The 13,806-nt window shown below is 46.0% G+C and overlaps 2 protein-coding genes across 3 annotated transcripts in view; both read left to right on the top strand.

Moving 5' to 3' along the window:
* The window catches only part of inpp5d (inositol polyphosphate-5-phosphatase D), a 16,958-nt gene extending 6,846 nt beyond the window's left edge, over window positions 1-10,112 (top strand). The window contains exons 10-27 of one of the 2 annotated variants that reach the window (XM_056603846.1): window positions 269-375; window positions 466-568; window positions 976-1,172; window positions 2,275-2,392; window positions 2,628-2,724; window positions 3,338-3,476; window positions 4,663-4,771; window positions 4,876-4,964; window positions 5,474-5,555; window positions 5,687-5,776; window positions 6,061-6,171; window positions 6,527-6,603; window positions 6,706-6,793; window positions 7,108-7,254; window positions 7,589-7,649; window positions 7,768-7,923; window positions 8,374-8,802; window positions 9,706-10,112. In XM_056603846.1, coding sequence (XP_056459821.1) covers window positions 269-375; window positions 466-568; window positions 976-1,172; window positions 2,275-2,392; window positions 2,628-2,724; window positions 3,338-3,476; window positions 4,663-4,771; window positions 4,876-4,964; window positions 5,474-5,555; window positions 5,687-5,776; window positions 6,061-6,171; window positions 6,527-6,603; window positions 6,706-6,793; window positions 7,108-7,254; window positions 7,589-7,649; window positions 7,768-7,923; window positions 8,374-8,802; window positions 9,706-9,718 — 2,213 coding nt within the window. In that variant the 3' untranslated portion in view covers window positions 9,719-10,112. Of the gene's footprint in view, window positions 1-268; window positions 376-465; window positions 569-975; window positions 1,173-2,274; window positions 2,393-2,627; window positions 2,725-3,337; window positions 3,477-4,662; window positions 4,772-4,875; window positions 4,965-5,473; window positions 5,556-5,686; window positions 5,777-6,060; window positions 6,172-6,526; window positions 6,604-6,705; window positions 6,794-7,107; window positions 7,255-7,588; window positions 7,650-7,767; window positions 7,924-8,373; window positions 8,807-9,705 lie in introns of both variants that reach the window. The other variant, XM_056603847.1, reaches the window with a different exon arrangement.
* Window positions 10,113-10,728: 616 nt separating this feature from the next.
* Window positions 10,729-13,393, top strand: smx5. Its single transcript, XM_056603849.1, has 5 exons — window positions 10,729-10,833; window positions 11,071-11,138; window positions 11,546-11,576; window positions 11,683-11,742; window positions 12,263-13,393. The coding sequence occupies exons 1-5, from the start codon at window positions 10,831-10,833 to the stop codon at window positions 12,386-12,388; spliced, it is 288 nt and encodes a 95-aa protein (XP_056459824.1). The 5' UTR covers window positions 10,729-10,830; the 3' UTR covers window positions 12,389-13,393.
* The last annotated feature ends 413 nt before the right edge of the window (window positions 13,394-13,806 follow it).

Here is a 13,806-nt window from a genome sequence, read left to right as displayed (position 1 = left end):
ATTTGCATTGCCAAAGCAGGAGAACAATAAAATAAACAGCGTAATAAAATTAATAGTAAAAAGGTAAGGTTTATAAAATATAATAAGTATAATAATATAATAAGCATAAACCGTTAAATACAAAATATGTATTCATATCAAATCTCTCTCTCTCTCTCTCTCTCTCTCTCTCTCTCTCTCTCTCTCTCTCTCTCTCTCTCTCTCTCTCTCTCTCTCTCTCTATCTGTTCTGGAGGGGTGAGGTTAACAGAAGGTGCTCTGTCTTGTAGTTCTCCAGCTGATCAAGTCCCAGAAGATGCCCGCTAAACTCGCCATCGTTCTGGAGACGGACAAAGAGAAGATTTTAAAGAAAGACATTATTTTTTACGACACAAAGGTATGATTCTAACTGACATGTCTCTGGAACCATTACCCTGACTTTTGATCAACAGTATCAACCTTTTTTTCCTCTGTGTATATTGAATAGAAAAGGGAAGGATTTTGCCAGCTTCTCCAACAGCTGAAGAACAAACACTCCGCTAAACCAGACCCGGACATGATCACGGTGTTCGTGGGCACCTGGAATATGGGTAAGAGCAGCTTAGCCTAGCTACGTAGCATAGCTCAACAGGTTGTCTATCGATAGTATTCACGGTGGTTTGTTCCATTGTGTAGGCCTACTGCGTTATCGTTACGGACAGTCTAGTGGCAGGCTGCCACACTCCCAGGGGTCGGACTGGTAATCAGTGTCATCAGTGGGTCTAGAACCGCTGGGTTCTAGACCCACTGATGAGGACATCGTCTCTAGAACCGCAGGGTTCTAGACCCACTGATGAGGAGATCGTCTCTAGAACCGCTGGGTTAGAACCGCTGGGTTCTAGACCCACTGATGAGGACATCGTCTCTAGAACCGCAGGGTTCTAGACCCACTGATGAGGAGATTGTCTCTAGAACAGCTGGCTTAGAACAGCTGGGTTCTCCGGTCCCCCCCTGCCAGGTAACGCGGGCCCCCCCCAGAGCCTCCGGTCCTGGTTCCAGAGTAAGGGTCAGGGCAAGACCCGGGACGACACAGCTGACCACATCCCCCACGACATGTACGTGATCGGCACCCAGGAGGACCCCCTGGGGGAGAAGGAGTGGACGGACACGGTGAAGAACGCCCTGAGGGTCATCACCGACATCTCCTTCAAACTGGTACGGGGGGGGGGGCTCTCTCTCTCTCAGCTACGCTCCCTCTCTCTCTCCCGCCTCTAATGTCTCCCTCTCAGGTGTCTCTAAACTCTCTCTCTCTCTTGCTCTCTCTGCTGTCTCTAGTCTCAATCTTTACGCTCTCTCTCTATCTCTACTCTCTCTCTCTCTCTCTCTCAATCTTTACTCTCTCTCTCGCTCTGCTGTCTCTACTCTCAATCTCTACTCTCTCTCTCTCTCTCTCTCTCTCTCTCTCTCTCTCTCTCTCTCTCTCTCTCTCTATCTCTACTCTCTCTCTCGCTCTGCTGTCTCTACTCTCAATCTCTACTCTCTCTCTCTCTCTCTCTCTCTCTCTCTCTCTCTCTCTCTCTCTCTCTCTCTCTCTACTCTCAATCTTTACTCTCTCTCTCTATCTCTACTCTCTCTCTCTCTCTCTCTCTCTCTCTCTCTACTCTCTCTCTCTCTCTCTCTCTCTCTCTCTCTCTCTCTCTCTCTCTCTACTCTCTCTCTCTCTCTCTCTCTCTCTCTCTCTCTACTCTCAATCTTTACTCTCTCTCTCTATCTCTACTCTCTCTCTCTCTCTCTCTCTCTCTCTCTCTCTCTCTCTCTCTCTCTCTCTCTACCCTCTCTCTCTCTCTCTCTCTCTCTCTCTCTCTCTCTCTCTCTCTCTCTCTCTATCTCCCCCTGCTGTGTCTACTCTCTCTCTCAGATATTCAGATATTAAAGCGTGAGTATACCGGTTTTTATCAGGAGAACTTCTGCCTACCCGGTGTGAGGGGCCTTGTCAAATGTTATTCTCAGGGTTAGGGTCAGGGTTATGACCATCATAGTATCTCGAGCCAGGGTGTGCAGCCGATGGAAATCACCACTCTGGAATAGTAACAGACTTCATGTATTTTACAGAGAATTTTCCCTGTTTTATAACTTCATTAAATTTAGTCAAAAAAGAACACTGAAATATTCACAGACACTTTTTTCAACCATTTTCAACTGAAACCAGTTTTTCTTACCCTTTAAGGAGCAGGTAGGGGTAAGGGCCTCTTACTCTGGGTTGTACACAGGCTAGGCTGTGGGTGGATCTGAGATCTATCTCTGTGATCCCCTCCAGATCTCCATCCAGACGCTGTGGAACATCCGGATCCTGGTGCTCGCGAAGCCGGAGCACGAAAACAGAATCTCCCACGTCTTCTCGGACAGCGTGAAGACAGGGATCGCCAACACGTTAGGTACGTCGGCCTTCCGGTTCCTACGCGTCTGTTAGCACTTAGCACTGAGTAGCTAGAAGATAGCATCTGGTGGCGGTTAGTTCTAACAGTTAGCGACTAGCGGTTGCCAGTTTGCAGCAAGCTGCTACCAGTTAGCATCTAGCAGTGAACAGCCAGCTGTTGGAAGCTACCAGTTAGCATCTAGCAGTTAGCAGTTAGCTCACGGGTGAATGCTAACCTGCGTGTTGCTAAACAGGGAACAAGGGGGCCGTGGGCGTGTCCTTCATGTTCAACGGCACCTCCTTCGGATTCATCAACAGCCACCTGACCTCCGGCAGCGAGAAGAAACTCAGGTCAGAAGCCGGGCGCAGTACTGGACAATTATGACATGACTAGCCCCCGAGACCGAAGGTCAATGCTATCTATGCTAGATGATATTCCCCACCTTTCACGGAGCCTGAGGTGAATAATTGTTTTAGTATGTATCACACGTGAACACTCCAAAAATAACCAAGCTAACACTTTTTGTGAGTATGTATTTGTTCTTATTCGCGGTTTATTTGTTTTTATTAGTGTGACAATACGACCGTCACGCAATATCCCGAGTTGGAGATCTCAATCATGGGATATTGCCCAATATCCCGAGACAGCGAACCGATCAAATTGCACTATCTTAGGAGATTCACGTGTAGCATATACAAATGTAGTGTAGCAATACACTCATAATATGTATGAGTGCATCAACATAATAATCGAATGTATGAATGAATCAATGTATTAATTTATATTTATAATGTATATCTATATATGTATATATGTATATAATAAATATAAATATAGTATGTAATCCAATATAAAGTAATGTAATGTAATGTTTATAATAAAATATAAAATAATAAACTTCTGAAATCACTAAATGTATTTCCAGTGAACATTTTCTCACACTCTTCTCTGCACTCTTTGCAGACGAAATCAGAACTACATCAATATTCTGAACATCCTGAATTCGGGGGATAAGAAACTGAACCCTTTTGATATCACTCACCGGTTCACCCACCTCTTCTGGCTGGGCGATCTCAACTACCGCATAGACCTCCCCTCCACGGTGAGTCTATCCCTGCAGCTGGGAAAGCGAAACACAGAGCTGGAAGTGCTCTGACCAAAGTGCCATACCACATCCTCATTATGTGCTATTATGGGAGAGCGTTAAAGATCAGGTTGACTCTGTTGTACGTCGGTTGTACGACATTGGCTCACTGTGTATGACTGCAAAACCCAGCCTTAGACCTTGGACCTCCTCCTAGACTAGACTGGAGACCCATTCTGACTCAGGACACCAAAGAAGAAAATAACCGATCACGACCTATGAAACTAACCTGTACCCTCTTTGGATTCAATTATCATTAAGTAAATAATATACATTTCATAAAGGATGGACTGTATAAAAAGGCATTAGATACACATATTTTCTACAGGTTACAGGTAGATACAGGTAACAGGTGTATGTAGGTAACAGATAGATTCAGGTACAGGTACAGGTAACAAGTGTCTACAGGTAACAGGTGTATGTAGGTAACAGATAGATTCAGGTACAGGTACAGGTAACAAGTGTCTACAGGTAACATCTGTGTGTAGGTAACAGATAGATTCAGGTACAGGTACAGGTAACAATTGTCTACAGGTAACAAGTGTCTACAGGTAACATCTGTGTGTAGGTAAATTGTGCATCTAGGTAAAAGCAGGTACCGGTAACAGATGTCCACAGGTAACAGGTGTATCTATGGTAACAGGTGGCCACAGGTAACAGGTGGCCACAGGTAACAGGTGGCCACAGGTAACAGGTGGCCACAGGTAACAGGTGGCCACAGGTAACAGGTGTGAACAGGTAACAGGTGTACCTAAGGTATCAGGTGTATCTAAGGCAGGGGTCACCAACCTTTTTGAGCCTGAGAGCTACTTCATGGGTACTGAGTCATACGAAGGGCACCCAGTTTGATATTCTTCTGCAATAACAAATTTGCTCAGTTTGCCTTTAGTTATATATTGTTAATATTGATTAATGATACTCATCTATGTGAAGACACTGATCGTGTTAATGATTTCTCACAATAATTATCAACAATGACTTAAAAAAGGTGGGAAAGAGTTGTTCAAGAACGAGCTGTGCTATTTCAGAACAGGTCTGCGGGCGCCTCATGTGGTCCTTGGGGGCGCCCTGGTGCCCGCGGGCACTGCGTTGGTGACCCCTGATCTAAGGTAACAGCCCTCTTGACTGTGTTCCCCCCCCCCAGGAAGCGGAGAACATCGTGTCTAAGATCAAGCAGCAGCAGTACCAGGAGCTGCTGGGCAAAGACCAGCTCAACATGGAGCGGGATGAGGGCAAGGTCTTCCTGCACTTCCGTGAGTCCGGACCGACCCGCTCATGCATCCATACGTCGGTCGGTCACCGTGACAACCGTACTAATCCCTCGGTGAAAATGTTTTACTCCGGCTAACGCCTGCAGAGGAGGAGGAGGTCACGTTCCCCCCGACGTACCGCTTCGAGAGGGACACGCGGGAGAAGTACGCGTACACCAAGGCCAAAGCCACCGGGGTGAGCTCTCTGAAGCACGTCACTGGCAAACACATTGGGCAATATCATATTATACAGTCTATGATGCGTTATCATATTAGGTTATACAGTATATGATGCGTTATTATATTAGGTTATACAGTATATGATGTTTACTATTATATTAAGTTATAAAGTACATGATGTATTGTTATATTAGGTTATACAATATATGATGTGTTATTATATTAGGTTCTACAGTGTTTTATTTGGTTTTATTTGACATGTATTGGACCATGAGAATTTCATTGGACGAACCAAATGTATTGTATTAAGTCCATTAGCACACATGGTAGTTTTCACTACATGTCCACGGGAGTTTTTTTTTTTAATATAGAAATAATCAAAGACAAAAACAAAATAAAATATTAAAGAGGGAAAAACTGATGACAAAAAAATAATGTGCAATATAGGCCTACAGTGGTTAAAGAGCAGCAGTATAGTGATAGTCAGATCATGGAGTAAAGCGATGATGTATTATCTCCCGGCAGACCAAGTACAACCTCCCGTCGTGGTGTGACCGGGTCCTGAGGAAGTCCTACCCGCTGGTCCACGTGGTCTCGCAGTCCTACGGTGAGGACAGAGGCACTCTGGGTAATCTCAGGTGTCTGAGTTGATTTGTTGGTAAGAGTGGTTAAGTTTATTAATTTGTGTGTGTGTGTGTTTGTGTGTTTGTGTGTGTGTGTGTGTTTTCCACATTGCAGGGTGCACAACTGACATCATGACCAGCGACCATTCTCCGGTGTTCGCCACGTTTGAAGTGGGCGTGACTTCTCAGTTTGTCTCTAAACACGGTACGCATTCAGACAGTACTTCTGCTCAGTAAGTGCTGGGTTCATAATCAAACACAGAGCTATAAACGTGCCACCAGCACGTTTTTATTCCAATGCTTCCGTCCGCCTTATAAAAATAAACGTATCAAAAATTATCCAAGAAACGTTAAGAATATTAAAGCTGGAGTGTGTAGGATTTAGCGCTATGATGAATGACATATGGTGTTGTCTTTACATTTCACTGCATACTTGTAGGCATGTGACAAAAAAAACTCTTGATTCTTGAAATCCTCTCTGTTCTTCAGATCCCAGAAATGCATCTGAAGGAGGGATTAAGTTCATGAACTGCACGGCCACGCTCTTCACTAAATCCAAGACAAAGTTCTTTATCGAGTTCCATTCCAGCTGCCTGGAGAGTAAGATCCATGGATATATACATGGGACCCTTTCTCTAAAGTATACCATAAGAGCATATATTACTTTAGTTATCCAGAGGGAAACTTTATTGCAGCGGTTGCAACACCATCAGAAACTTTGATAAAGAATGGAAATAGGAAGTTCATATTTTTATTGTGCACTTTAATAATAATAATAATAATAATAATCATGGTTGTATAATTTATTAAACGTGAGCTAGCCTATTTATGTTCTAAATACTTTTTAGATGATGCTCCTGTATTTCAATTTTTCATTTTAATTTTTACTTCCTTTTTTTGACATGTGTACGGTATAAATGCACATTAATGTGATGGGGAATCCTCCTTTGAACAGAGATAGTGAAGACTTCAGAAGGAGAGAACACCGACGTAGATAACGGATCCATCAATGTCTGCTTTGCGGAATTGCAGGTGACCAGGAAACTAAATAAATGATCCACATCATAGTCTGTAAACATTGCAATGTATGTCAAATATTTATACTTTTATTTATTCCCGTTCTTCCTGTCGTAGCTCACGCCTATCATCTCCGACCCGGAGTACCTGTTGGACCAGCACATCCTCATCTGTGTGAAGTCCACCGATTGTGACGAGTCGTACGGTAAACGCACACAGCGTTCACAAACAGACAGAGCCTAACTTCACCCAAACAGCCTATCATACAATCAAAGAGCATGGCGCTATAGACACACATGCTATGACTTACTATTTAACTAAATAGCCGAGCTAATATAACTTAGTAAGATATATATATATTTTGAACAGTGCCAGTTATAATAATATTAACGCAATTAATGAGCTAACTAGTTGGCTAGTTGGTTTATTCAGTCATTTTTTATTTTTTTGTTTGTTTCTATTAAGCTAGTCTAATTCCCTGGCGCTAGCTCCCTAACTTGCTGCTCTTGGCGTTGCTAGGCGAGAGCTGCGTCGCGCTGCGCGCGGCGGAGGCCTGTAACGCGGATTTCAAAGTGTCGCTGACGCACCGCGGGGAGAGCACCGGCACGCTGACCGGTGTCATCCAGCTGCACCTCACTGAGTCCAAGCAGACCGAGAAGCTCTATGGTCAGTCCGCCACGGCATTGGTCGCTTGGTCCTGTTCTGCTCTTTGATTGGCCGATTAGTCCTGTACTGCTGTATTATTGGGCGATTAGTTGTGTACTGCTGTGTGATTGGTCGACGAGGCGTGAACTGAAGTGTGTTCGGACGATCACCCTTGTAGTCCTGTATCAACGGTTGATTATTCCTGTACTGCTGTGCGATTGGTCGATTACTCCTGTGCTGTTGCGTTATTGGTCGATTACTCCTCTACTGCTGTTTGATTGGTTGGCTACTGTGATGTTCCTCCTTCAACAGATTTATAACTAAGTAAATTGTATTTTTTTTAACATTTATTCAGACTTCATCAAAGTGGAAAAGGACGACCACGGCAGTGCAAAGTGTAAGTCCGGCGAAAACAGGTGAGGAACTCCTTCTTCTTAGGCGGTTTTTAGCGCCAACAGCTGGTCAATATGGAGGCAATTCACCAGCACCGGCCAGGCCGTCACTCTAACCGGACGGTGTTTCCATGGTGACCAGGTCTGCCGTCCCCCATACTCTGGAGATAAACAACCCGAGCTACATGGGCGTGGGCGTCCGGGGCGGCTACGCCACGGACATGGGGTGGAGCTACACGCCCAAGGCCGGGAACATCTCTCCAAAACGTCACGGTCACAGCCGAGTGCCAAACACCCCGTGAGTTCATCCCTCTTGGTAGTTTCAGAGGGCCCCTAGTTCAAGATGGACCCCTGGTTTCAAAGGGCCCCTTTTTAACCACCGGCAGTGATGCTGATTGGCCGTTACAAGCCATCTCACAACCTGCCCATAAGTGACATCACAAACGGTGGGAGTGTCCACCACGATGTATGACAGGCAGACCTACCAGACTGTGGGCTGTACCAACTGGTGGGGGGATCTATCCGTCACACATCTGGGTGGACACGCCCACGTACGATGTCACGTGTTGATGACCATCACACCTGGCGGTAATACCGGGCCCCTTTAATTGGACATATATCCAGCAACTTTGTGTTTTTATGCTAAAGTATGATAAACGTGTAAATTATGTTGTTGTTTTTTCCCGTGTCCATCCTTGATGACCTCACCACGCGTCCCTCTCGTGTCCCTCTCTGATGACATCATCAGCGACGAGGCAGAGACCGGAACGGAGATGTTCGACAACCCCCTCTACGCCGCCATGGCAATGCAGTCCCGCAGGGAGCAGGAGCTCCCCCGGTGGGACCCCCCCACCCCGCCCCCGGACGCCCCCAGGTTCCCGCCACCCCCGGACGCCGAGCCCGAACGGGCCCCCAAGCCCACGCCCCGGAACCGCTCCTTCACCTGCTCCGAGGGCAAGCCCCCCCCGCTGCCGGCCTCCCTGGCCCCCGGGCCCAAGAGGCCCGTGGTGCCGCAGCGGTCCGAAGGGGGCGTGGTGCTGGCCGCGCCCCGCCCCCCGCTGCCCATCAAGAGGGCCGCCCTCCTGGAGCCCCAGCCCCTCCACAAGCCCCGGGAGCCCCGCGACCAGCACACCAGGGCCCCCGCCAGACCCAGCCAGTCCCTGCCTGCCAACAAGCAGTAGGTAAGGCTAGTGCTACCGCTAGTGCTACTGCTAAAGCTACTGCTAATCCTAATGTTACTGCTACTGCTAGTTCTACTGCTAATGCTAATGCTACTGCTAGTTCTACTGCTAATGCTACTGCTAATGCTACTGCTAGTTCTACTGCAAATGCTACTGCTAATGCTACTGCTAGTACTACTGCTAACGCTACTGCTAATGCTACCGCTAGTTCTACTGCTAATGCTACTGCTAATCCTAATGCTACTGCTACTGCTAGTTCTACTGCTATTGCTACTGCTAATGCTACTGCTAGTTCTACTGATAATGCTACTGCTAATGCTACTGCTAAAGATACTGCTAATGCTACTGCTAGTACTACTGCTAACGCAACTGCTACTGCTAATCCTAATGCTACTGCTACTGCTAGTTCTACTGCTAATGCTACTGCTAATACTACTGCTAGTTCTACTGCTAATGCTACTGCTAATGGTACTGCTAACGCTACTACTAACGCTACTGCTAATGCTATTGCTAGTACTACTGCCAATGCTACTGCTAGTGCTTCTGCTACTGCTAATGCTAGTACTACTGCTAATGCTACTGCTAGTAACATTGCTAATGCTACTGCTAGTAACATTGTTAATGCTACTGCTAGCAGTACCGCACTATGCTGTATTATAGACCCACCTAGCCCCGCTGGGACAAACAGTGGGCACTGCTAGTGCTACTGCTAATAATACTGCTAATGGTACTGCTAGTACACAGCTAATGCTACTGCTAGTATTGTATTATAGACCTATCCCTGCTAGGACAGTGCTAGGCACTGCTAGTACACTGCTAATGCTACAGCTAGTTTGTATGATGATGATGATGATAACGATAATAACGATAATAACTGTAATATCCTTTTCTCCCTTTAGTGCACGTGAGTGAGGCTCGTGTGCATCAGGGCAGTCTCCCTGACGTGGACCTGTGACAACATAGGCCTCCATCTTGAAAGGACTTCTTTGTACAGTGTATTCATGTGAAAATGTTTTATTTGCTTTAATTCGAAGAAATATTTCATTGATGATTGTTCACAGTTTGTTACTGTTGGGACAGGTTCTGGGCTGGAATGTTTAATTGTTTAATAATAGATCTTTCTGAAAACACAGCACAATACGAATGTTGTTTTTTTCCCTTTGATAATACGTATTTGTTTGATGAAATTTCGACAAATGTTTAGAGAAAATAATTAACTTTCCTCCCAAAAAAGAAGCAAAATATATTGTACATAGTGATTCTACCTCTTAATAAAAATGTGTAAACTTCAATAAACTTTTTTTGAATCGATTTTTCTAAACTTTTAAAGATGATTTATTGAAGATTTAAAACATATTATCTAAGTGTAATTATATTTTTATTATCTATTATTTTCGGTGAAACTGCTCATTTCAGTTGACCCAACACCGCTCCAGTCTAGCTGCTGACCAATCAGGGCATGTGATTGGTTCCGGGAATCCATCTTGCTTGTCAATCACAGGTGCATGAAATGTAACGCTTCTTAATGGTGGAGAAATAGAACAAGGAAGGGAGCAGAGAGGGAGGAGTCTTGTTTTGTTCTCTAGTTGGAAAATCTCTTACTTGATTTAGTTATTTTCTGCTCATTCTATCTGTCAAATGTATAAATCATGCCTAGATCCTCTAAGACATTTACCTCTTTCTCCATAAAAAGTGGTTAAAATACTTTGGTTACTAAATAGTAATGCTGTGTTAGGGTGCTTTAGGTAAAGTCCTCGTCTCCTAACTTCTAGCTTCATAAAATCTTTAAATATATATCCAGAAGTTCTGAGATATCAGAACTTCTGAGATATCAGTTCTGAGATATCAGAACTTCTGGAAGTTACATGGAAACATTAGAACGTACCCCAAGCGGTTGTGTGGCGCCATCTGGTGGAGTTCTTTTTCCAACGCACCTTATGTTCCGCCGCTGAAATATGACGTCTTATTAAACGTCATCAGGCCGAGACATCAGTCAACCAAACGATTGAAAAGGCGCCGGGACAATGGTAAGCATGTTTGAACTTTTATCTAATTCATTCATTGTTTCGGACCCAGGCTATTGTTGCACCGAAGCCCTCATGTGTTTCATGGTGGAGAGGGTCCACCTGCGACGTGGTTTCGCTGCTCATGTGGGCTGGTGGGCTCCCACGGGTTGTTGCTCTCCCGGTCCATCATATTGAAGCCTAACGTTGAGTCATAAACGATGATTTTCTAAATAAAGAAACTCTTATTTGTTTCCCCAGCTTTTCTACTCGTTCTTCAAGTCGTTGGTGGGGAAGGATGTGGTGGTGGAGCTGAAGAATGACCTCAGGTCGGTGACGCTGCCGCCGGCCTGTCTAAAGTGTCTTAATCATGTGTCCCATCTAATGATGTCTTAATCGTGTATCCTCCTGTGGGTCTATTTAAGACGGTCGTGAAACTATTGTTCCATATGTTTTCCAAAATACTAATTTTTCCAACTAAAGAGTAACTTTGTGCTATCTGGACAAAATAAGTTTGCTCCTAAAACAACGACGCTCCACGTGAAGCCTCGTTAACAACCATCACACAATCCGCCATTACCGTCATTACCGTCATTAAAATCAGATCTAAACATCAGCAGCGAACAAAATGTGCACGCTTGCGTTTGACCCCCCTAACCTCGCGGGCTGTTTAGGCGTTGGGGATGCAGCTCTAGTTCTGTTTCTCAAACTTTCTCTCTACAACTTGTGTTCTCAGCATCTGTGGGACCCTCCACTCCGTCGACCAGGTGGGTTTGGAGATTAGTGAACATTGTTTTTTTTTTCATTGATTACCGCTTCGTTAATATGATCCTTGACTAATGTTGTCGTCCTGTTTGCTTTCCCTTTGTGCAGTACCTGAACATCAAGCTGACAGATATCAGTGTCACGGACCCAGAGAAGTACCCCCACATGGTGAGACCATCTCCTCTGCTCCACGCTCGCCCTAACGCCCCCAAGAGTAGAAGAATGACTACAGAATGCGTGCATCAACGAAACCTAACATATGCTTCAACTTGAACGTACGCATTAAGCAAATCGTACGCATCAAATAAAACGTAAACATCGTACACTTTATGTAAAAAGTAATTGTACACTTTATGTAACGGGTAATCGTACACCGTATGTAAAAAGTAATTGTACACCTTATGTAAAAAGTAAATGTACTTTATGCAAAAAGTAAGCATACTTCAGTAATCGTACACCTTATGTAAAAGGTAAACGTGCGCATAACGAAAAACGTAAACGACGTACACATTCGATAAAACGAAAAACCACGTGCACAAGCTAAAAAGAACAACAAAATGCATGACGTATTATCCTCGCTGTTGTAAACTGTGTAAAGTCAACGTTGGTACGTAGTTGACCCCGTGACCTTGCGTGACGCGTTCCTTGTGGCTCCGCCCCCCCCCCCCCCCCCCCCCCCCCCCCCCAGCTGTCGGTGAAGAACTGCTTCATCCGCGGCTCGGTGGTGCGCTACGTCCAGCTGCCCGCCGACGAGGTGGACACGCAGCTGCTGCAGGACGCGGCCCGCAAGGAGGCCATGCAGCAGAAACAGTGATGGCTCCTGGCCGTCGCCACGGCGACGGGGAGGAGGAGGAGGAGGAGGAGGAGGAGGAGGAGGAGGAGGAGCGTTGGGTTGTCGTGGTCGCAGGCGGCGGTCGGACCGCTCCACTCTGGAGGGGGAGAGGGGTCGGACCGCTCCACTCTGGAGGGGGAGAGGGGTCGGACCGCTCCACTCTGGAGGGGGAGAGGGGTCGGACCGCTCCACTCTGGAGGGGGAGAGGGGTCGGACCGCTCCACTCTGGAGGGGGAGAGGGGTCGGACCGCTCCACTCTGGAGGGGGAGAGGGGTCGGACCGCTCCACTCTGGAGGGGGAGAGGGGTCGGACCGCTCCACTCTGGAGGGGGAGAGGGGTCGGACCGCTCCACTCTGGAGGGGGAGAGGGGTCGGACCGCTCCACTCTGGAAGGGGAGAGGGGTCGGACCGCTCCACTCTGGAGGGGGAGAGGGGTCGGACCGCTCCACTCTGGAGGGGGAGAGGGGTCGGACCGCTCCACTCTGGAGGGGGAGAGGGGTGTCTACCGGTATGGGGAGGGTGTTCTCGGACCAGCGCTTGTGTTTCATTTCCTTTTTTTATTCGTACAGAGCTTGGCTAGGGTGAGGAGGACGTGTTGGGTTTAAGATGGTTGATTCCACGTTATCTTGTCCCTTTTCAGGAACGACAACTTTTAGTTTGTGCAGCCAATGACTGGCCAGTTGTTACTTTTGAAAGATTTGGTTTACATTTGCCATTTAGAAAGAAAATACAGATTTGGTTTAAACGCTGACCGGTGGTTCTATTTGTCCATAGTAATAGAATTTGTCTCTGAGGGAAATGGTCTGAGAGCATCCTGACTCAACAAGGTCGTAGATAAGATGCATCAAGAATTATTTCTTTTTTTACCATAGAAGACTCTTTGTAAGTATTTCTGTTTGACGTTTGATGGCTGTTTTTCTATGTAACCGTCGAGGACTTGATTAAAATGTTTTGCCATGAATGCAATCTGTCTACATTCTTATTTAGTGACTGTTGCCATGGCAATGTGTCACGAGAGGTGACCCTGACGCAGCCGATGAGATGTTTTTAACAGCTCTCGGTTAATGGTTGTTTCACCATGTGTGACAACACTAATGGGAGCGGACACAACGTCAAACAACTCTGTGCGTAGAAATCCTCTACAGTAAAACGTAATTGCGTCAAACCTGAAAACATTGTACATTTTAGACTAGAAAGAAACTTGAACCAGAACAAAGATTAACCCCTTCGACACCTGCCGAAATCAAACATTTTTAGCCTCCTTTGACTTGTATTTGACGTATATTTCACAGGGATTACATGCATTCCTACCACTTCATGTATTCCTAGCAACCATCTTTCAGGCCCCCTTGTGGCGACTCTGAGGAACTGTAGGCGGCTGATCGGCTCGTCCACAGTTCT

This window comes from Gadus chalcogrammus, chromosome 12 (assembly GCF_026213295.1).
Source record: "Gadus chalcogrammus isolate NIFS_2021 chromosome 12, NIFS_Gcha_1.0, whole genome shotgun sequence".
Lineage (NCBI taxonomy): Eukaryota > Metazoa > Chordata > Actinopteri > Gadiformes > Gadidae > Gadus > Gadus chalcogrammus.
Note: the sequence above shows the minus strand (reverse complement) of the source record. Positions and strands in the feature narration are given on the sequence as shown.